The sequence below is a fragment of the Spea bombifrons genome, chromosome 4, assembly GCF_027358695.1.
Source record: "Spea bombifrons isolate aSpeBom1 chromosome 4, aSpeBom1.2.pri, whole genome shotgun sequence".
In the NCBI taxonomy this organism is placed as follows: Eukaryota; Metazoa; Chordata; class Amphibia; order Anura; family Pelobatidae; genus Spea; species Spea bombifrons.
In genome coordinates this window covers 40,178,678-40,202,366 of record NC_071090.1, presented here as the reverse complement: position 1 = coordinate 40,202,366, position 23,689 = coordinate 40,178,678, and the positions used below count along the sequence as shown (strand labels likewise).

Sequence of the window (23,689 nt, the reverse complement as noted above, 5' to 3'; positions counted from 1 at the left end):
AAAAAAAATGTATTACTTTAAATATATATATTAAATATATATACAAAGAACAAAGTGAATAAAATATGCAGGAAGTGTCTAGAAGTAATAGCAATTTCTATAAATAGTAGATGGTTACCAGGGTTCTGGTGAATTAAATAACAAGGATGCAGACAGAGGTAGAGCTTCAGGGGTATTACTTCCTATAATAGCTTTATGCTTTTGCATTTTACATTGCTTTGGTATCCTTGGTGCAATGTGTATGGCAATGTGTAAATGAGTTCATTAGTGTTTGTCATTCACATCCACCCATTGGTGTGGTCACTGTTGGCACTGTTTTCTTATCACTTAGTATAGCGTTCGCTCTAGTTGTATTCTCGTGGCATGGTTGTGTATGTGGTTGCTGCACCTAGTGTGCATTTGCACACCATTTACCATTGTATATGATCCTCTCATTCGCTGAACTCTCTGAACTTGGGTCATTTAAGGGATAAAGTGTGTATTACCTATTCCAGCTATTGGCTTGATCACGTGCAACCTCTACCTGCCCTGACATTTGCCTGTGACCATGGCTGACTTAATGCATCCTCACTCGACCCTTGTCTCATTCCAACATATTTTATTGTATCTTCCCGATACTCTTCACAAATCAGTACACAACAAAGTGCCGTCGGCCACACCAACTCAAGGGCTCATACTCTGAGGATCTGTGGCTGTTTAGGGGAAGACTAATGTCTAGGTATGACCTCTGCCCAGTGCTGCTCAACCCAACAGCCAATGCAATGTACTCATAATGCCAGGATGCAGGTTCACTCTGCTTCATAATTAAGTTTTTCACCAACATCAGTGAACCTCTATTTCCTTAAATGCCTGCTACACATTGGAAACTATGGGAATAATGTTTACCTGTTATGTATAATATATGTATATAATAATTCTTCCAATGCCTGTAGTGTGTTTTACAAAACCAGCTTCCTGATACTTTTAAACTTGCTTAGGTTGTGTGGTATATTATTATTACTATTCGGTTTACCCTGTCAGCTTGATGAATATGTAGTGGCACTCCAGAGACATTCATAAACTGTTTTGAGACATGGGGACATTATTGCAATACATGTACTACCTATAAATAAAAGTCATGCCTGGCTCTCTTGGCTCTAGTTCTTAAGGACTCTTGAAGTTCTGGTTTGAAAGAAAAAATAAAAAGGTAGAAACTGTATATTCAATGTTAGGAAAACAAAGTGGATTTGAGGATGGCAATTATAATGGATGGTAAAATTGTTACTTTTCTAACAAGCTGCTATTTATCGAATTTTATATATTCATCAAATCTGTGGATGAAAGAACCTAATATAGGCTGTGATAATCACCAATGGTCACATTCTGTGACTTCTAACCAAGTCTAACATCTGTCAGTCAACATACTCGCCACCTTGGCATCTTAATGTTTTTGCAGTAATAAGGGAAAAAGTATAGATGGACCATCTCTAACACAAGCAGTCCAATTATTTGTTAATACAATACATAGGGTCAGTGGTTTTGTATATACTGTGGAAATATAAAGATGTGATATTTTTCACACTAGTACCACCTGATAAATCAATGAAGAACACTTATTTCTTGGCAACTTTTTATGTTGTAACTTCTCTAGCTTAGACTTTTTCCCCCTTACGGTTGGCTTTGCTCAGCTGCTAATTAACCAGATGCCTGGAGCTAAGTGAGTGCTTTGCGGAGACATACAACAAAGGAAGTTTCATATCGTAGTGCATTGCAAGTGACAGGAGCTGTAAGAATCCCAATGGATGTAGTATAGCATTTGAACTTGTAGCATTTTAAATCAAGATTTTAAATAAATCATGAAGTTCCCAGTGAATTCTCTTGAATGTAGTGAATAAAATATGTTTTTTTTTCTTCAGCATTGGTGGCCTTATACTAGACACAACAGTGTCAGATCCGAATCTGGTTGGGATTGTTGTCTATACTCCAGTTATTAATGGTAAGCATACACATTATTTCTTGCTTGTAAATCTCAGATCATGATGCCTCTTTCATGTGTACAATAATGGATGCTGGTGTGGGGGATTAAGTATGCATGAATCCCATGTAAGCGTATAAAGTGCTCCCTGCTTGCCACTTATATGCTTGTTAAAGTACCTATAATGCAGTGTGTGTTTCCCAAAGCACCAGCTTTCTGAGTGAGACACCCTCAGACAAAAACATAATGTTTATGTCACAGCTGGAAATGCAATTTTAGGAACAATCAACTCTTTTCAATGGTGAAGTGGTTATTTTGTCATTAAACCCAACATTCTCTTCCCTTACTTTCTAACTGCCCATGAATTTTGTCATATATATGATAATAAAAAGATGCTCTTATAAGTGAGAACGTGCAGCTATATGAGAGCTTCTGTAGATGTCCTGAGCAGTAGGGGGAATTTATTCATAAACTGGCGCCATAAGTCTAGATGGGAGTTCTACTATTGGGTGTTATTTTTCTGTCCGTTTGTGACAGTGGGGGCTATATTTCTTCCCAGAGGTTCATGTAGGACATGCGGGTTGATGAGAGGTAGCGTAAAGCAGGGCTCGACAAATCCCAGGTCGCCATGGCGACAGAGAATTTTGTCCTGGCGCCTAGGTGTTTGTCAGCCTCTTACATCCACAAAAAATTGGATGTCTGGGCAGACCAGCACAGCCACTCCGAGCCTGTGATCACTCCCACGGAGTGATCCTGTAGGCTGAAAACGCGGTTGCAGGAAAACCAGCAATCGTGTTTTCAGCTGCCACAGGCAGCTTCAGGGAAGGGGGTTGAGTGTTGATTGATTGAAACAACACCCCCTGCTGCCTGATCGCTCCATGAGAGCAACAGTGCTGCGTTAACCCCTAAAATGCGGCGATCATTTTAGGGGTTAATTCCCGTTTTGTACGGGGCTCTGCAGCAAAAACGAGCCCCCACAAGCCCTTTGATGACTCCTGTAGTCTTGGAAGCCTACAGCAGTCATCAGAGACTCCCCCCTGCAATGGCTGGTGTAGACCAGCAATTGCGTCCCAGCTGCCAGAGGCAGCCTCAGGGACAGGGGAGAAGGTTCTTCGGTCTCCACATGAGTGTGGAAACCAGCCCCAACCCTCCCCTGCTGCCCGATCGCTCCATGAGAGCAACAGGCAAATGTAAGGGCAGTTTACGTGTGTGTGTGTGTGTGTGTGTGTGTGTGTATATATATATATATATATATATATATATATATATATATATATATATGGGCAGGCAAGTGTAAGGGCAGTGTGTGTGTATGTGTGCGAGCAAGCGTGTGTAAGGGAAGTATATGTGTGTATGTATGGGCAGGCATGCGTAAAGGCAGCGTATAGTACATGTATATATGTACAGTACGTATATATAGGTGTGAGGCTGTACCCTTACCACAAGATGGACAGGAACAGGGTAGCTTATGCTGCCCCGTGTGTAATTCTAGTGATGCCACTGGATCCTCGAAAAGAAGAGGGTTGATATTAGGTATGTATGATTGAACATTTATTTTTATTCATAATTATTTTATCTTTTTTTAAATATTCATATTAAATGATGGCTTATATCTCTCCAGTTTGTGTACGTAGCTTAGTGCTGGGTGTAAACATTCTGTAACTCACCATGACATCATAGTGTCATAAGCTTCTGCTGTCATTGCATTTGCTACTTGATTGTTGTGAGAGGGAGCTGCTGCGGTGATAAACTTGATTAGCTGTGGAAGCCTTTCTCAAGTGCGATGGATTATATAGATCCTGAGTGCTTATCAGTTATCGATCCTGCTTGGGAGGTGCTGGACCCAAACCCCAATCTCCAGGAATTGTTCATGTCGTTTAATGGCATGTTTTTCCAGGGACAGTTGAAGGGGGTGGAAGTAAAATGGAGCCGCAGGATGATACTAAAAACCGGGATTTGTTACTACAAGGAAAATGAAGACGTGTGCACTATTTATATCAGCAAGCCACTATTGAGCTTGAGATCAAGGAGAGATCTTGTTGAGGTCCTTCTCCATGAAATGATTCACGCTTTCCTGTTTGTAACACGCCAATACAAAGAAGATGGAGCCCACGGACCGGAGTTCTGCAAACACATGGAGCGCTTAAATAACATCACTGGCGCCAACATTTCCATCCACCACAATTTCTATGCAGAGATTGCTGAATGCAGAAAACACTGGTGGCTCTGTAATGGTCCCTGCAGAGCTTGGGGGCCAAAGTTTGGCTTCATAATGCGGGCAATAAATCGGGCACCCTCTGCTCGGGAACGTTGGTGGTCACACCATCAGCTTACCTGTGGGGGGACTTTTGTTAAAGTGAATGGGCCTGAAAACAACATTCAAAAAGGGAAGAAGAGGAGTTTCGGTTCACCAACTGCCACCCCAAATGACAACAGTGACCATCAGCTGCCTAGCAAGAGGGCCAGAATGGACAAATAATTCATTGATATGTTATAACATCTATACATACTGATCAGCACATGGTTCTTGTGCTATTTTGTTACTTGGAGTTCTACTAGTTCCTGATTGTATTGTATACCAATTAAATTGTTTAAAACCCAAGTGAACATTTCTATTGAATTCCTTACTATACATATATATAAGTGCACAATTTCTCATAAAGACAGGCATCTTTTGGGCTATATTCATCCCCACCAAACATTCTCAGCGCTAAAGAAAGATGAACAGGCAGTATTGGGTCAATTTAGGTCCAAAAGAGGGACCCTTGGGAGGTATTTTATTTTCAGTTCTGCAAGGGAAACATCTATCTGATAAAGTTACATGTAGCTGCTGAAGTGAGTGTGGTGGTAACGGGTTGCTCGGTATAGAGCAAGAAGTGGCTGAAGGGAACTAAATTACATACATCGTATGGCTTCCAGTACGTTGGACAAACACGTCAATCAATAACCTGCTTTATAATAACGTCAGAATTTCCTATAATACGATTAATTTAAGATTTTTTGGATTTGACAATATATATAGAAGACTCTGTCTTAAAAACGAAAACTTATTTTAAATCAGTGGATGTAAATAGTTATATTTTAAAAGATAGTTGTCATTATTTACCTTGGTTGGAAAATATTCCTAAGGGCCAGTTTTTAAGGATGAGAAAGAACTGCACAGAAAAAAAAACAATTTGAGAGACAAGCCAAACAACTTAAAAACTTATTTGAAGAAAAACGTTACAGTCCTGAAAGTCTAGAAAAAACTATACAAGAAGTAGCAGAAAAGGAACGGTTAAATATGATATACACACAGACAAATGCAACTAAAAAACTAACAAATCAGACACCAACCAACATCCCTCTAATCCTTAATTATAATGGAGCAGGGATGGAAATAAAAAGGGTAATTAATCGGCACTGGCATTTACTAAAAACAGACCCATACCTGGAAGAACTTTTGGGACAACATCCAAAAATAGTATTTAGAGGTGCACCAAAACTTAAAAATCAGCTGGTTAGAAGTTATTTAAAAATCTCAAACCAAAAAATACAGGAGGGAGACAATGCCTTTCAGAAATGCGGTCTCTGTCTAGCATGTAGAACCATTAAAGAAAGCAGTAGAAACAAAGTTAAGGTTTTCTCTTCATTTGTAACAAAGAAGCAGTACTGCATCAAACAACAATTAACTTGCCATTCAAAAAATGTGATCTACATGCTAACATGTCCTTGCGGACTACAGTATGTAGGACGCACTACGAGACAATTACACATCCGAATAGAAGAACATATGAGAAACATTAAAAAAGGAGCATTAAACCATAGTGTACCCTTACATTTTTTAACACATCATAATAAAGATGCAAAATGTCTCGAATTTTTAGGGATTGCAAGAATAAATAGCCAGTTAGGTAAGGCTGAAATGAAATGGATTTATAATTTAAAAACTCTTATACCGAATGGATTGAATAATGACTTTGAACTTTGTCATTTTCTCTAAATTATTATTTTTTAATTATTTATTATGATATATATATCAATACTTTGGTTTTATATATATATATATATATTTTATAATGTATTTTATAAAAATTGTTTTATCTAGTGTATAAATGATTTTGAGGCCTTTTTCTTATCGTTTTTTTATCGGTATATTAGTACGTTCTTTATCGAATTCTTACTATATTTTTATAAATCCATTTCGGGAGACAATGTATTTTTAAGGCAAGAAGTTTAAATAGCCCCCTAACTACATGGTCAATTAATGTGGATGGTGATAATAATTTTATACCACACATGGGAATTACGCAAATATTTATTCATTTATATTCTTATCCTGTATATTTACATATGATCTATTATATAGTTGTTATCTTATAGATTTACTACTTATGATAATGTATACTAACTAATTTATTCCCTTATAGTATTAATGATAAAGACCTACATTTTAAAATACAATTAAGAACTGTTTCAAATATAATTAAGGATTGTTTTGAATATATCTAAGGACTATTTTAATATGATTCTATATTGTGATCCTGTTTAATTAATTTATTAAATGCATATACTTTAACTATAATGAAGAACCCAATTATGGACAATTGACAAATCTATGTGGACAATTTACCATTGATCTAATCAATTAAAGACGGCTATAAAGGAGCACAGAAAGGGATCCACCAACGTACCTGAGGAAGTATAGCACGAAACGCGTCGTACGTTGCACGTTGTGACAGAGGAGAAGGAGGACGTGACTTTTATTTGCGGATATACATTCGGCTGTGCAGCAGTGGATGAACGCGGGACGCCGTGATTTTGAAAACCGCCGCTAGTCCGATTATTTATTTATTTTATATATTAAAGTATTCATCTTTATCTCACCCTCGCCTCCGGATCTGTGCTTTGAAGAATTTGGGAGTAGTTACCTCGATTTCTCGCTCTTCTTCCGAGATCACGAAGTTTTGAATAATTCTACGGTGGAGACTGAAATTTATTCGGGAGACGAACAATCCCTCCCGCTCACCCCCCTACGCGGTTTATGGGCTTGAATAAGCCCCACCAAACGTAAGGGTCCATTTTGCCTGTTAGATATATACACACAACTATTTTGATGAATTACACTATGATGTTTTTTTCTTTTCTCTTTGTTTTATGATTGAATTTTACATACTGCTCGGATTTCCTTGAAGCTACATTGAATTGGTATCATTTGCATTATTTATACTCACTTGGTGTGAGGGGCGCGGTCACCTATATATGTTTTTGTAGTTTTTCTTTAACAAAGTGGGGATTTGTTCTGAGGTGTACCAGCAGCACATTCACATTTATTTATTTATTACATTTTTTTTGCTTGTATATTTGCATCTTATATTATTTATATAATTCTATTGCGCACTACTCACTTTTTATTCTAATTTAAGATGTGTTTGGAGTTGCCATTGAGTCTCCACATACCTCTAAATCATTCTGGATCCTAAATAGAATATTAAATAGTCTCCGGACCCCGACTTCTTAGTAACTCTTATAAAGCTTTAGTTAAGTCATTAAGTTTCTTGTAGCTTTCCCTTCCTGCCTACCAGGCATGAGATGGTAACATCCGGGAATGCTTTTCTTTTCTCTTTTGTTGGCTGAATTGCATTTTAGGTATGTATTTTGCTAAAAGACATGTATATGACACATTCGTAGCATTGCAGGGGTTAACATTTGTCCCCACAAGCTTGTGGGGACTAAATATCAGTCAATGCTGTGCTCCAATGGAACATCAGCATTGCAAGAGTTAAATATATATATATATATATATATATATATATATATATATAAAAATAATTGAAAAAAAAAAACCTAGCACTGACCTGAAAGTCCAGGGTGCTTCCAGGTTAAATGCTGTGAGTTTAGTAAGTGGTCTGATGATGATCAGATCACTCCTAACCAACTGTTAGTTTAAAAAAAATCCTGGCTCCTAACTTTTTTAGCTGGCGCCTAGATTCACAACAAATTTGTCAAGCCCTGGCGTAAAGTATGTACTGAAAGAAGTATTGAAAATAAAGAGGTATACTTTTTTGAGGGCACTTATGGAGTAGCAATTTTGAAGGTCAAAAGGTGCACAGGTCTGTGTAATACAGGAATACATTTTTATGGAGGGGGTCTTAACGCTTATGTTCATGATTCACAAACCAGGCTTGATCTAAAGATAGACAATTATCAGTATGATGAAATCCCAAAATGTATTTATTTTATAAATATATAAATGTGTTGTACATGGAAATTGAGGTTGGTTTAGTTTGGAGGTTTCTCTGTGCCAAATTTAAAATTTCAGTGTTTATAGAGCAGAAGCTGAAACCGGCCCATTAGACAGGTGTTGGCTAAATCATGCTATTCTGCGTCCATCAGATTGTATTTTGTGGGTAAGCATAAATATCTATTTTGAAAGATGTAGGCTCATGAGAGCAGAGCCACCTACTTCTGAAACGTGTGTTAACGTGGTAACCATACCCTTTTGTATAATGTAAAAAGATGTAAATTAAGAAATTTAAGAAAAATTAAGGAAAAATGGTATTGGACATGCTGAGTAAAAGAATCACATTTTTAACATTTCTGTGGTCAGCAAAGATTATGTGGCCCGGTGATTCATTTTCTCGGTTTGTAGTTTTATGAATTACTTGCTTATTTTCTCTACCTGCTAATAATGTACTTTCATAAATATCTTAACACATAGGACCACCAACTAGAACATGTTACCATTAGCTGCCTTGGACGTCAGTCTATCTGCATGTCCTCGGCTCTCAACTAACATTGCAACATTGCAAATACGTTGCATCCAATTAAAAACCCAAATCACATTTTTTTAACGTTAATATAAAACAATTCTGCTTATGTTACCACAGTGTGCAATGTAGCATTGACCGGGTTCAGTAGTTTGTATTTTTCATTATTAGGAAATTAGCATATGTTACCACTTGCGTATGTTTACATCTACTCTGTGAGTAGCCATATGGCTACCTCTCTTTGCACCAAACCCGCCTCTGGTATCCAACTCGCTTCTGGTTTCTGACCATAGAACCTGATCCCATTTGAAGTTCCAGTAGTGTCTGGCAAACTGAAGTCCGTTGAGTTTATTTTCGGATGGGAGTAGAGGCTTGTTTCCCTAAAACCCTTCCAAGCAGCATGCGGTGATGTCGGTGACGTCAGATTGTATAAATAAATAAAATGTAAAAAATGTGGGGTGCATTATGGTTGTATTATTGTTTTCCTGAGGTTATGGATTTTGTTAAATGAAACATATGTGTCATCCAAACATTTTTGCTCACAGAATTGTCTTTACTGAGCTAAAATCCACCTGCTGTTGGTTATGCCGCTCTTTGTTCCTGCACAGCCATGCACTTCATTTACTATTTGTTGATAAGGTTTTCTGGCCCACTGATTTTCGGTACCCTAATTTGTAAATCTGAGACAAAACTAATTAGTGCAAGGGATTAAAAAATTATCTCAGAAATTGCAGTTGATGCAAAAATGGCCTGAAATACCGGCGATAGCACAAATAATTTCAATGTCTGTAGCCCCTAGTCTTAGGCTTTTTGAATGATTGTTTTCTTTCCACTTGATTCATGTAAAGGCAGTACTGTCGATCGAGGTCCGTGGCAGGCTGCCAGGCCATTTATTCTGGCTACTTGCGATCCAAACCCAGCACTAGCAGATGACCTATATGAAAACGGATAAAAGGCTTAGAATGACAACGACCGGGAGAAGGGATGCTTTTAGCATCAAAAAGAGGGCACATGCTATCATCTGTACATACATAACAAGCTGCCTTGCGCCGTGGATTAAAGGAAAGACGTTTCAGATGACGCTTGAAGCCTACTGACTCCTTTCATAATATACCAGTGGTGCTTCAAATGAAAGCACACAATATATAGAACGTAATGAGCAAAGAAACAGCTGTACACTAATTCTCGTTGACCAGAATGGAAGGCAGTCATATGCTTTCTTGTCTTCAAAGCCCAAGGTTCTGAAGTGTGGAGAAAAAACTACAGGGACCTTTTTGGTGGAACTTTATATTTTGAAGATAAAAAAATCACTCAGCAGTTTGTCAAAGCATTTAATAAAACAAAACCCTTGAATATGTCACAACATTAAATTTAACATGCTATCAAAGTTGAAACAATACAGGCCTGCTTAGCCGCTAGTAGAGATTTGATGGAAGACAGTTTTCCCTTCTGCAACAATTGTCAATTTTTAAAAGGCTAATGGTAGCCTTTTACATCATTTATGGATGCCTTGTTAAGCATACCTTATTCTTAAGTGTTTACATATGCCTTCGATATGAAGTCTGTCAGTCCACACGTACATGATATCTCAACCCTGCATGATCAATCTTATTCCCTTCGCCATTTCTTGTAATCTCCGACTTCTTCTGGGAGACAATTCAACTTCTCCACCCATCTCTCGGTGAAAAATGCATTTGTTGCATTACACATAAGTCTCTGAACCACCCATTTTATATGAGGATCCGCTAATTTCTTCTCCTTTATAATGTGTGCCCATCTTCTGTTAAAACTCCCTCTAGATTGTAAGCTTGAGAGCAGGGCCCTCTCTACCTAATGTATCGTTTGACTTAGTCCATCTCTTCTAGTGTCGTCCCCTTGAATATATGTATTGTAAGAAGCGCTGCGTAAATTGTCGGCGCTATATAAATCAAAGATGATAATGCATTTAGTTGGTGTTTGTTTTAACAATGCAGCAGTGGTATTGGTGTCATTGGTTCTGTGACTTTAGACTGTCTTCATCGACGCTGGCTGTATGAGATATAGCCATTATTCTCCCTTATCTGCATCATGCTTTTCCAGTAGAAAAGCGATCATCTAGCAGATTAATTTATGTGTGTTTCTGCCGTCTCTAAGCCCTTGTTGTGTCTATTGTATTGTGGCTTAATTGTAAAATTACAATTCATTCCCCGTTGGCAAAAATAATAAAGCTGCATACTGATTTTTAAAGATACGTGTTTGTAATAATGCTCTAAAATATGGAGGATGTAATCGCATTCTTTCATTTAATTTTTTTAGGGATTGGCGGCAACTTGGTCGCCATTCAGGCAAGCAGGATTTCTACTTATCTCCATTTACACAGTATACCTGGGGAACTGCCAGAAGATGCCAAAGGATGTTACCATCCATGCAGGACCTTTTGTGGAACAGGTACATTGTGCTTTTCTATAGTTTCCATTCCAGAATATATAGCCTATCTCATAGTAGGGACCCTACCAACACACAAGTAAAAGAGGGCTTAAAGGTTACAATCTAGATACATTTGATAACCTGTGCATCTTGCCTGCTACTTTACTTTACTGCATTTCTTTTCAACATACTATTTTACCTTAAATTTTAAGTTTCATTTTGCAAAAATGCTCCTTATTCACATTTATTTTCTGATGTTTGCAGCCTTTTGAGAATGTTTCCATTAGTATGTAGACTCAGGATCCTTGTTTCATGCTGTGTGTAAAGCATGTCAGTGGATTCCAAACCAGTGGATGGTGACATATATAGGATATTGAAGAGCTGAGAAAAGTTAGTGAACACAATTTCATTACACTCGCCCTTTAATTGGAAATATATTTTCTTTTGCAGGCGTAAACCATAAATCGGCTCAAGTTCTCCTCTCCCTGGTGATTCCGGGACATTTAATTTTTTTATACACCATCTATTTAATGAAGAGCGGACACACTTCCCTGACTCCTATCTTCATAGCAGTTTATTTATTGGCAGCTTTGCTGCAGGTAAGACTTACCAGCTGAATCACTGTAACACCATAACATCCCTGTCTTCTTCAATGTAATGATATCAGCAGCACAGTGTCTCTTTCAGGGTGTAATTAAACCTGGACATCATACAGTGCATTAGAACACTGGAGTGTTAATTAGTTTAATTGCAGGCCCAGCGGCTTTTTTTGGCTTTTCTAAAATTAGTTGAATTTCTCTAGAGAAATTTTATATGCTACATTGAAAGGTCAACACATTATGTCCATAAAGGAAAAAAGTCTCCCTTTAAAGGGTATGTGAGGAAGAAAAATGGCATAGCTGACATGGTTTAGTTGGTGAGCATGCGAGAAGCGTAGTTAATGTATTGTTTATGGCTATATCTGTAAAAATATTTAGACAGGTTGAGGATGATACATAACATGTCTTAGGTTTTTAGTCTTAGATATCTGGTCCAACACCCCCTACCAGATACCTTTAATGAGCTCACTATTAGAACAACTATACACTGACCAGCCATAACGTTATGACCACTGACAGTTGAAGTGAATAACAGTGATATTCTTGTTATCATGGCACCTGTCAGTGGGTGGGATATATTAGGCAGCGAGTGAACATTTCATCATCAAAGTTGATGTGTTAGAAGCAGGAAAAATGGACAAGCGTAAGGATCTGAGTGACTTTGACAAGGGCCAAATTGTGATGACTAGAAGACTGTGTGAGATCATCCCCAGAACTGCAGCTCTTGTGTCTGCAGTGGTCAGTAAAAAAGTGGCCCAAAAGTGGAGGAAAAGCTGTGAACCGGCGAAAGGCTTATAGGCAGCCAAGGCTCACTATGCAGGTTGGGGACAAAGGCTGGCCTGTGCTGTCAAATCCAACAGATGAGCTGCTGTAGCTCAAATTGCTGAAAAAGTTGCTGATAGTATGGTCTCAGAACACACAGCCGCAGACCAGTCAGGGTGGCCATGCTGACCACTGTCCACTGCACTATAATGGGCACATGAGCATAAGAACTGGACCACAGAGCGATGGCAGACGATGGCCTGGTCTGATAAGTCAGATGGCCGGTAGTGTGTGCGTGGTTACCTGAAGAACACATGGCACCAGGATGCACTATGGGGAGAAGGCAAGCCGGCAGGGGCAATGTGATGCTTTGGGCAATGTTCTGCTGGGGAGACCTCAGGTCCTGCCATTCGTGAATGTTACTTTGACACATACCATCTACCTAAGCATTGTTGCAGACCATGTAACCCTTTCATGGACATGGCATCGGCCTCTTTCCGCAGGAAAATGCGCCCTGCCACAAAGCAAAAATGGTTCAGGAATGGTTTGAGGAACACAACAACGACTCCAAGGTGTTGAAAAACAAGTCCGATCCATGCAGGCACCACCTCGCAACTTGATACCACTGCATACCTTCAGAGATCTAGTAGAGTCCATGCCTCGGCGGGTCAGCGCTGTTTTGGCAGCAAAAGGGGGACTTACGCAATATTAGGCAGGTAGTCATGATGTTATGGATGATCGGTGTATGCCTTCATATGTTCACTTTTTTATACACATGGATCCCACGCTAAGACATTCCACTTTGCTGCTTCTGGTACCCAAGCCTGTCTAGCAGGCTGCTCTGCCACTTGCAATGCATGTCATCTCTGTTTTATATGCTGAACTCAGCTGCAGTGGAAAAAGCACTTACACAGAGCCCCAGAGCCATTGACAGGTAAGAGCTGCCAGCTAAGTAAGTGAACAGAGTTTCTCACCGAGGCTCTGTTGGGATACCTTACAGACAGAGACTGAAATACTGTGAGCATGACTGCAGGTTTAATAGCAGGTGTGAACGTCACTTTGGCAGATTCTGTGCAGGCCAAAATAATAGGCTGAGAGCGGATTGTTTTCAACGGCACTCCTGTTTTACAGCTGAACTGACTTCATGTGCAGTAAACCCAGCAGGACCTGGATGTCATAGGAAAAGATCTTTAAAGCCCAATAGCAATTTCACATAGCACCTATTTTTCTGGTGTCCCTGAGGATGCTCAGAGCGGTGTCTGAATGTGAGCCCTATTGTGCACATGCTCTCTCTTGTTTGCTTACTTTCAACATTATCCTTTTTTTTGTGTTGTTGACAGGTGCGTGGGATTTAAATGTACCTGCTGTGTTGCACAATGCTGCTGGTGATTTTAAATGCCCAAGCTGATTTTGTTTCATGTTCTCCATATAGTGTAATACGACATATTTATATTGGCTCCATGGGATCTGTTCACTAAATGCTGACTTCTGCCAAGATGATAAGCACTATTTGCATAATTGGCAAGACTGGTCACAGTGTAAAATTATGTCCAATTAATGCCATTGTAAAAAGGAATAATGTGGAACTTATATGTTGGATTGCTAATTAGTATGGATGAGAGTGGCCCAATGGCTGTTCATTACAAAAACAAAAACATGTTTGGGGCAGCTATCAACAACGGCAATATATGTCCTCAGGTAGGAAGGGAAACATAATAATTTTACATTTAATATATGTAAACAATATAGAGCTGCATACCATAAAAAGAAACCAAAGGTCTGTTGGAATTCTAAATGTCATATAGAGATTTCTTATCAAATACAACATCACAATTTCAGATCATATTCAATACATAACACCATTAATGGGTGTTGGGGGACACCAGTTTGGAACCCTTTTCCTTTAATTTATTTTGACACTTTTTTTTGTTGTTGAGAAATCACAGTTGAAAATGCCCACTTAAAACAGTTGTGATGACTTTTAATATCATAGATATGTTAATGAGTGACTACACTGCTCATTAAAAATGGACTTCTAATCTGAATATCATACTTTTATAACTAAATACAATATTACTGTATCCAATAATGGTGCGCCAAGTAGTAAGTTAACTCTTAATTTCAGTAATGGTACCTTCCATAATAGAATTAATATTATTCTAAAAACAAAATGGAGGGAAAAACACAAGAGTCAAATAAACACTTTAGATCACTACTCCGTAATGTCTTACTGGACCATTACATCAATTCTCTGCTGGGACAGGGACAGGGAAGGGCTAGCACCTTCTGGCTTGGTGGGCAAGTAAAGCCAAGTGGCCCCATCAGCCCATTGCCCCCCCCCAACATAAGCACTGGCGCACACATGTACACAACTCATGCTTACACACATACACACATGCTTACACAGACCTACACTAACATACACTAACTCATACTCATACTAACACATTCCCTCTTACCCCACTTACACATACATATCCATGATAACGCACAAACAAACATAGACATCATGCTAACATTCAAACACTTACACGTGCACATCCACACTAGCGCAAAAACACTTATACATACATTCTCAGTCTGACCTGGACCAGCCCTTGAACAATTTTGGACCGCATGGGGGACAATTGCCATCCTGTGAGTGTCGAGGACATAATCTTCCAAAAACATATGTGGAGTGGAAAAGAGGAGGTTTCTACTCCTTTAAAAACCTAAAGTTGTGTTCTGGTAGCTTATCAGGTGTTCTGACTTAGTGGTATTGAGAATTCATGAAACTGGATCAGATGTATTAGACTGTATAAAATGTATGAATGAAATGTATCATTCACTGTGTGAATTGATCCATTACATAACCTCTTACTCATTAGTTTACAGCAGAGATGTCCCTGACTTACTGTAACTTTCCATTTTATATGTAGAGGAGGTGAATTCATCTTCTGTGTATTTGCTGAGGCAACAGTTGTGCTGTTCTCGTGGTTTTACAAAAAGCACATGTGTTATTTGTTTACTTTTATCCCAAAGTGACCTTGAAAATATTGTAATAAAATTGCATATATAAAAAAGAAAGATGCTTGCCCAGCAAAATAACAAGATCCCATATATTCCATTTGCTATAGCATAATTTAATCCGCTTTTGCATATGTAGCAGTAAAATAATACAGGACCTTGCAAAATCATTCAGACCCCCTTAGCAGTTTTCTCGTACTAGTGAATTACCAACAATACATTGAAATTTCATTCAATTTGACACTATGTTCTAAACACTTAATATGAAAGAATTGTTTAGGGAATACTTTTGCAAGGGACCAAAAATGTTATAGCAAGGATAGCATAAATGACAGAAAACCCCTCATAGTAACAATATAATGAAAACACGTGATTTATATATTTTTCACATTGTGGAAGTAGGTTAACAGTGTGATAAATGAACCCAACAGTCCTCAGGCAGTGAAAAGAAACAACTTCTAGTACCTGCTTTCCCATAGTTTGTTGGTTTTCCTAAGCACGTCGTCGAAATTCACTTTTCAAGAATGGAGCATGATTATGTGTTTGGCAGAAAACTGCTGAAATACCCCCTTAATGGAATTGGTACGAAAACCTTTAGGCTCCAAAATTATTGTGTGGTTTAAAAACTCTGATTTCTGTTGTATATTATAAAGGTGTCAATCACTGTATTGTGGCAGGGAACCTGAATAAGCCGATTTATTCAGCTTATTTTATTTTTTTCCAGTGTAAAAAGCATTACATTTGTGCAATTACAGGCCATATGAACTGTAGACATGTTAATAAAAGGGGAAATACCTGACAAAAAGGTTAGAAGCAAACTTGTTGCACAGCTGTGTGAAGGTAGTTTGAAGGAAATAGTTTACTTTGCTGCAGTCTTTCGGCTGCGTTATAAATTGCCGATCGACATAAGACTTGAAAGCTAAATACTGGGTTTACTCTATTCTTAAATTGACTGCATTTTAGCACTGCTTTTGATGACTATATAACTGCCGTACAGTAAAAATGCAAATTCTGACCCAGCCAGGCTGACGGAATGTCACAGAATTTGGTATTGATATCTATTTAGTGTTGTAGGATTTTGGTCTATACATCCTCTTTAATAAGCACCTAAAATAACCTCTTTATACAGATACTCAGAACTTGTGCTAGCAGCCAAATACGAAGACTGGGGCACTTTATACCACGCATTCCCTTATAAATATGCATTAAAATAAACATGTTTTTATAAATCTGCAAGATACTTACCAAATGGCTTGTGACATTGAAAGCTTGTGGACAGACATTAATAATGATCATTGATGCCATTCATTGGGTTGCTTTCTTGAACAAATTAGAATACTGGATATCATGTCGCGATTGTTGCTCTGCTTGCCTTATGGCAGCACTGTGGCCCTGCATGGACCATGCAATTAGATGTCCATCTGGAAAGGTTGTGGGCTTGTGCAGTGTGTACAATGTTGGTGAGGTATGGACAATGTAAACTCAACGCTGGGCAGTTAAAGGCTCTGCTGGTTTGATTGATACCATCTGCGATACTAAGGGCCCTGGACTACTAGTTGGGTGAGTAAATCCAAACAGAATCTCACACAACTAGCTAGAGATGTGGCATTCTGGTGGAAAGTCATCAAAGTGATGGAATTGCCATTGCAATAAATGAAACATGATTGCTTCTATTTCCCACCAGTTTTGTCCTTTATACATAAACTTAGTGTTATCCCTTAAGAGATTTCTTATATTGCTTTTCTGCTATAGCAGCAAAATGATACTTTTCATATACAGAGATCACTATATCCAAACACATTGTCTTACACTCTTCTTTGCAGGCAATTGCAGAAGTTTATGGAGGAAGATACCTTTGTTCTGTTGAAAGACTAGGAAGACAATTAAATTAAGGCTGACATCCATCCCAGGCCTAGTGAAAACCATGTATAGATGCCTTCAGTTCATGTTACATGTCACTTATAGATGGAGTGCTTGGATAGCTCTACCTAGATATATAGTTGGTTCTCTTGGAGAATTAACTGTGAAATATGAACCCGTGTCAAGAAACTTCAGGCAAATAGCATGGAGTAACAGTGTATTTAGCAGCTGAACTATTTTATTACTTTCATATTAGTAGTAAGAAATAGCAACTTGGCATTTTACTTAGCAAAGAATTGCTTTGCAGACAAAAAGTGATACATGGACATCACTCAATCATGTAAGTAGGAATTAAAGACCAAAGCCTAGTGGTAGAGGCATTAAGGCATGTTAATTCTACCTGTTGTCTCTACATGTCTTAAAGAGATATCAAGGCATAGTATCCATATGGTAACACGTGGAAAATTTAGAGCTTTTTCCTACAGGAGCAAGTTCGGGTATCTAGGCAAGTGTGTATGTTAAATAGAAGAATATTTCAGCCATGATGGAGCCATGTTATGTGGATATATTCTGTGCCATCATATTTTAGCATATATATAAGGTGACTGAATGAGCTGCACTAAAAAAGAATCTTTATGGTGCCCTTCTATGTCATATTTTACACTTACATTAATCAACAGAACACTTACCAGTAAAGCGTGTGCTATTGAATGAAAGCAAATGTATAGCAGTGTAGCATGCTAATCATTAAATCTTACCGAACACAACAGCAGTCCTTAGTTTATTGATTTGGGTCGCTGCGCTTACAGGATCAAAAGGCAAACCCTTTCCTCTCCAAAGAACACAAAAATGATTGCCTGGTTAAGAGGGAGAGAAGTGACTGTTCTCCTCCTCCTGTAGATGACCAGGAATTTAAGACCTCTAGTAATATGCAGGGGTTTATTGTTTTTCCTTAAAAAGTAATTATTACAATAACCACATTCCTTAATGTTCCAGGTATAGTTTAACCTAAATATAAACCCTTGTGAAAACAGTTTATAAAAGCATGATTCTGTTACTTTCTAACACTATATGTAATATTTACTAGAATTTGCTGTACCACATCAATCAGTAGTGCATTCTAAATATCTACTGTATCGATAAAGCATAGAGACAGGTTTGAAATGCATTCTAATCTCCTTCACAAATTATCAAAGGTACCTAGTGCTTCAGATTGATAATATTGATTTCCGTTTGTTGGCCCAAAGCTTGTTTATATTCTTAAAATGATTGATTTAAGCACTTCATTCCCACAATGCACTTGATCCACATCAATTCCTTTGCCCAAGGGCTATTTTCATCCCAACTGGAAGTCCTCCTATAGGTGAGAGAAGGTTTAATTCAAAGTTAATGCAGGGCTTTCACCTTGAAAAAGTAAACATTTTAAGCACAGAAAAAGGTTTAGAAATCGTTTATACTTAAAAATAAGAAAAAAGGCTTATTAAAGTTTTCAAAAGCATTGCTTTAGCAAAAAATCTGTACTATGCACACAATCTGTCAGAAATGAAAGTGGCTGAAGCATAGACTGGACTAGACCTGCACAGTCACCATAAATTACTTGATCAGTGGGCATATCGGTGTACATATTTGCTGTATAATCTAAACTTCATAATCTGGGTTCTGTACTGAGTTTGGGTCAAATGTATTTTGAATAAATACATTTATTCAAAGAAGTGGGAGTTTGGATGAGAGTTGCAATGTCCACTCACTGACCACGCTGTGTATTATAAAGGTCCAACGCCAGTGAGCTTCTTCTGCAACAAGCTCTAGTGAATTAACTTACATATATGATTATGGTGGTTTTTAGGTTTTTGGAGTTTAGAATTGTATTAAAGATTCATAAAATGTATGGCATCCATGCCATAGCTCCTTCCTGGTTCAAATCCTACCTCTCTGACCGTGCTTTTAGTGTCTCCTTCACTGGAGCTTGTTCCTTTCTCCTACCACTATCTGTTGGTGTTCCTCAGGGCTCAGTTCTCAACCAACTCATCCCCATCCAAGCAGTCCTCTCCTGCTGTTTCACTTCCCCCTCAACCACCGACTAGATTGTAAGATCGCAAGAGCAGGGCCCCCTCCTCTCCTTTTGTACCAGTTTGTTATTGTTTGTGATTTTAAATTTATCCTAGCAACTTTGATTATAAAAGCACTATGGAATCTGCTGGCGCTATGTAAATGTAATGTACACTTTATATGAGTGCGTAATTGACATTAGGCTGTTTACAGATTTTATCCATTCCCTGTGAAGATTTAATCACATAAAAAAATACAACTTTCTATAGCAGCAACCGATCAGTGACTTTCTGTGTCACATGATTGTGAATGAGGTCAATTTTACTTGAGAATTCTTTCTGGGAAGGATTTGGACATTCAGCAGTACTAGTGAAGATGTTTCTAATGGTGCATTTAGTTAAAAAGTCTTAAATACAGCAGAGAAGGTGGAAAAGCACCTTTTTAAAGTGATGTTACAGCTGCATTAGACAGTGACCCTAAATTATTTTATGCCGGTATATGAAGCACACCCCTACACAGGCTTTCATTTGTCACAAGAGAATAAAGACTTGAGTCAGCCACCAGGGAAAGGTCTTCCAAAGAAAACATACTCTTAAATATGTCTTTGGAGCAAAGTCAGCACACCTAACTATATAATTAGCTGAGGTAAACTGTTGAAGGGACCTTGTGTGTCTGCGTAGCTCATATTTATTTTCCATGTAAACAGCTAAAATATTTGTCAATTTAAGAAAAACAGAATGGAACTTTTGGGTTACTTATACAGAAGAAACTAGAATATATCCCAATATGTCATATCTGTATTTTATTCTGCATAACTGGAGAACACAGTATGTGCAAGTCATACATTCAGTGGAAAGCAGAAAACACAATCCTCCTGATTAGACATTCTTCTTAAGGGTCATCCATGCCTAGTTTCTCTGGAATAAGAGTTGTATGAAAAAATTAACTCTTTTTATCTGGTAATCTGGGATAGACCTAACCCCCTATTGTAGTGATCTTCACCCTTGCGAATGATATATACCGTATTTATCGGCGTATAACACGCACTTTTTTTAACTAAAATATGAAGCTGAAACCCTACCTGCGTGTTATACGCCGATAAATCCTAGAGCCAGTGGCGGAACTACCGGGGTCGCAACTGCGACCGGGCCCTGGAGTTCTGCCAGTCAGGGGGGGCCCAAGGGGTGCCGAGCGGTTGCTGAAGACGACCGCTCGGCAACTCTCGGGCCCCCCTGACTGACAGAAATCCAGGACTCCTCTGCTGGCGGCCGCCGCCTGCCTCAGCCTCAGCCGCCTGCCGCCTGCCTCAGCCGCCTGCCTCAGCCTCCGCCGCCAGCCGCCTGCCGCAGCCTCAGCCGCCGCCTGCCGCCTGCCTCAGCCGCCGCTGCCTGCCTCAGCGCTTCAACTCCTGTGTTGGAAGCGTGAGGCGTTTGTCTCGGGTGCCGGCGCTCAGCAGTGAAGCGCCGGCACCCGAGACAAACGCCTCACGCTTCCAACACAGGAGTTGAAGGTAAGTGACCGGGGTGGGGTTAGGGAGAGAGAGGGGAGATCCTGAGAAGGGGGGTTAGGGTGTGTGTGTCTGAGTGTGTGTGTCTGAGTCTGTTTGTGTGTGTCTCTGAGTCTGTTTGTGTGTGTCTCTGAGTCTGTGTCTGTGTCTTAGTGTGTGTGTATGTCTTAGTGTGTGTATGTCTTAGTGTGTGTGTGTGTCTTAGTGTGTGTGTGTGTGTCTGAGTGTGAGTGTGTCTTACTGTGTGTGTGTCTTACTGTGTGTGTGTGGTTTCCCAGATAGCAGTGATTCTGATGAAGTTTTTTTTGTTCAGTTTTTTTGTTCAAAAATGGGGGTGCGTGTTATACACCAGTGCGTGTTATACGCCGATAAATACGGTAGATATATGTGTATATATGTATATATATATGTATATATAGTGTTATCTGTTATGGAAATATGTGACCCTCACATTTAAGAATTGGGTCTGCTAAATGAGCAGCATTAGCGATAAGAAGCCCATGGGGTATTTTCCTGATTTGCCAGATGTTGTGAGTTTTGAGGAAATGCACTCATTTTTGACATCAGTATAATAAGGAGGCTTTCATAATCTTTCATCTTAAAATACTAAGATGCATTGCTCCCAAATATTGTCAGCTGGTCACACTGTACATGTTAATCAGTATACTTATCCAGTCTATTATTTAAAGGCATGGAATGTTTATAGCACCTTTAGTGGAAAATGTTTGACTTTTAAATAAGAAGAACATTGTGCTTTTTTTTTTTTTGTAATATTCTGTAATTATTTTGTGAAATGGCATAAAAAAAAGGACATGAGCTCTGTCGAGAAATTTCTAATCCCCTCAATGTGAGAACGAATATGTTATAGTTATTAGAATTTGCTCAGCTGCAAGAGACTAGCTTTTGTCAGCCGGGAAAAAAAAACCTAAAAATAGTACCAAATTAATGAACTGGGAATCGACGTAGATAAATTAATTACTGAGCTGAGTGTATAATGCAGTTATGGAAAAATCACTATATTAAGGGATGAACATGAAATGCATGTGGGTGTTTTCTGTAAATCATAAGAATTTGCATATCTTTTGATCCGGAAAAATTTGTAAAATTGTAGTTTTTTATATTATAATAATATTATTATTATATATTATAGTTTTTTATATTTATATAAAAATATATTTTTCCATGTTGCGTGTGTATGTATTTTCTTATAATTATAGATATTTTCAAAGAATTCTCTTGCATTCTCTAAGTGTGAATGATTATATAGATTGAAATGTATTACTTACTGAAATTGAAAGGTATGAAGGTATGTTATTACTAGTTAAAAAGGTTATTCTTAACACAATGTAAGTCAGTCAGCTTCTTGCCCAAATCCTACCATACATGTGAGCCTTCACCTTTTCCCTGCCAAACAGAGCTGCGTTTGTCCCCACATAATCCAGGATGTTTCCACAGGGTAAGCCTGTGCAGCGGGCTCCTTGTTTCTGAACACTGTCTCTGTAGTACAAGCAAAATAGTCAAGCCATTGACAACCTGGTGTTCCATATATTTATTTTTTATTTTTTTTAAACACTGCAGGTATTTGCTCTTCTGTGGATTGCAGACTGGATGGTGCATCACATTTGGAGGAAAGGAAAAGACCCAGACAGTTTTTCCATTCCCTATCTTACTGCATTGGGAGATCTTTTAGGAACGGCCTTACTGGCCATCAGCTTCCACATTCTTTGGCTAATTGGTGACAGAGATGGAGATGTTGGAGACTGAAGGATTTCGTTCCAGGTCAGCTATTCCTCAGACACAGACTTGTGATTGTGAGCAAAGTGAATCATTCCTGAGGGAGACTGGGATATGCCCACTGAAAGACCAAGAAATGTTATATGTTCCAGGGAAAAAAAAAATCTGATTAGTTTAATTGATGACCAATATTAAATAAGTGATACAGTTGATAGAGGTGTCCGGATGCGATTCAACTAAAGGTTTACTTTCAGGTTCTTCTCAGATATGCACCTTACAAAATAACTTAAGGAATTTTTTGTTTTCTGATTTAGCAATTCTACACATAGAGTATTTGGTGTCTTTCCATTGTGTTTCTTGTGTTTGCAAACAATGGGATCTAAGTTGATTTTTGTTTTAAATCTCTTGTGTTTTACATTTATTTTATTTTTTTTTATTTTATGTTGCAGATTAAATCATATTAATTTTATTTTGCATATTTTGGGCTTATTGTAACTTGTCCATGCTTGTGTGTTACTTTCTTGTTTTTTCCTTCAATTCAGTTTGCCAAGTTATTCCTCATCTGTAACTTCTTAGTTATTTGTTTAGTTTGCTTGCAAGCAAACGAACATGCTATTATGCAACTAAAATGTTTCAGAACTCATTTGTTTCCTAGGTTGTTATCGTAACTTATTTAATTGTACATTGGTACTTAAAAATGGGGATGCCCATGTAGCATAACCTACATATATAACTGTTAATTACATGCAAATTATGCAAATATTTTATACATAAAACATGCCCCTCTTTAAATAAGTGTGCAAATGTATTATATCTTATGGATAAATGATACTTGCCAATAAACAGTATGCGTTCAGCTGCATTAGGGTGTTAGTACCGGCCACCGAAGCATTGTAGAGTTCTGATCCAGCAAGATCTGTGGCCCATCTTATAGAAGAGCACACGAGAGGCTGTTTTGTGGCTGGCATGACATTTCTTTGTCGCTTACAATGAGAGGAGTAAACAGGTACTGCTGTGTGTATATGGTACTGGGGCTGTAGAAACTTGTATCATTGAAATGTTG

The 23,689-nt window shown here is 38.4% G+C and overlaps 2 protein-coding genes across 3 annotated transcripts in view; both read left to right on the top strand.

Moving 5' to 3' along the window:
• The window catches only part of SLC41A2 (solute carrier family 41 member 2), a 44,568-nt gene extending 21,734 nt beyond the window's left edge, over nucleotides 1-22,834 (top strand). For both annotated transcript variants that reach the window (XM_053462584.1, XM_053462585.1), the window contains exons 8-11: nucleotides 1,896-1,975; nucleotides 10,999-11,130; nucleotides 11,560-11,708; nucleotides 22,471-22,834. In XM_053462584.1, coding sequence (XP_053318559.1) covers nucleotides 1,896-1,975; nucleotides 10,999-11,130; nucleotides 11,560-11,708; nucleotides 22,471-22,656 — 547 coding nt within the window. In that variant the 3' untranslated portion in view covers nucleotides 22,657-22,834. The remainder of the gene's footprint in view (nucleotides 1-1,895; nucleotides 1,976-10,998; nucleotides 11,131-11,559; nucleotides 11,709-22,470) is intronic.
• Nucleotides 3,738-4,433, top strand: LOC128490209 (DNA-dependent metalloprotease SPRTN-like). The gene has a single exon (XM_053461995.1). The coding sequence runs from the start codon at nucleotides 3,738-3,740 to the stop codon at nucleotides 4,431-4,433; it is 696 nt and encodes a 231-aa protein (XP_053317970.1).
• Nucleotides 22,835-23,689: the final 855 nt, after the last annotated feature.

Bases quoted from the DNA above. Each gene is read 5' to 3' on its own strand.
- LOC128490209 (XM_053461995.1), top strand. From the start codon at position 3,738: ATGGATTATATAGATCCTGAGTGCTTATCAGTTATCGATCCTGCTTGG.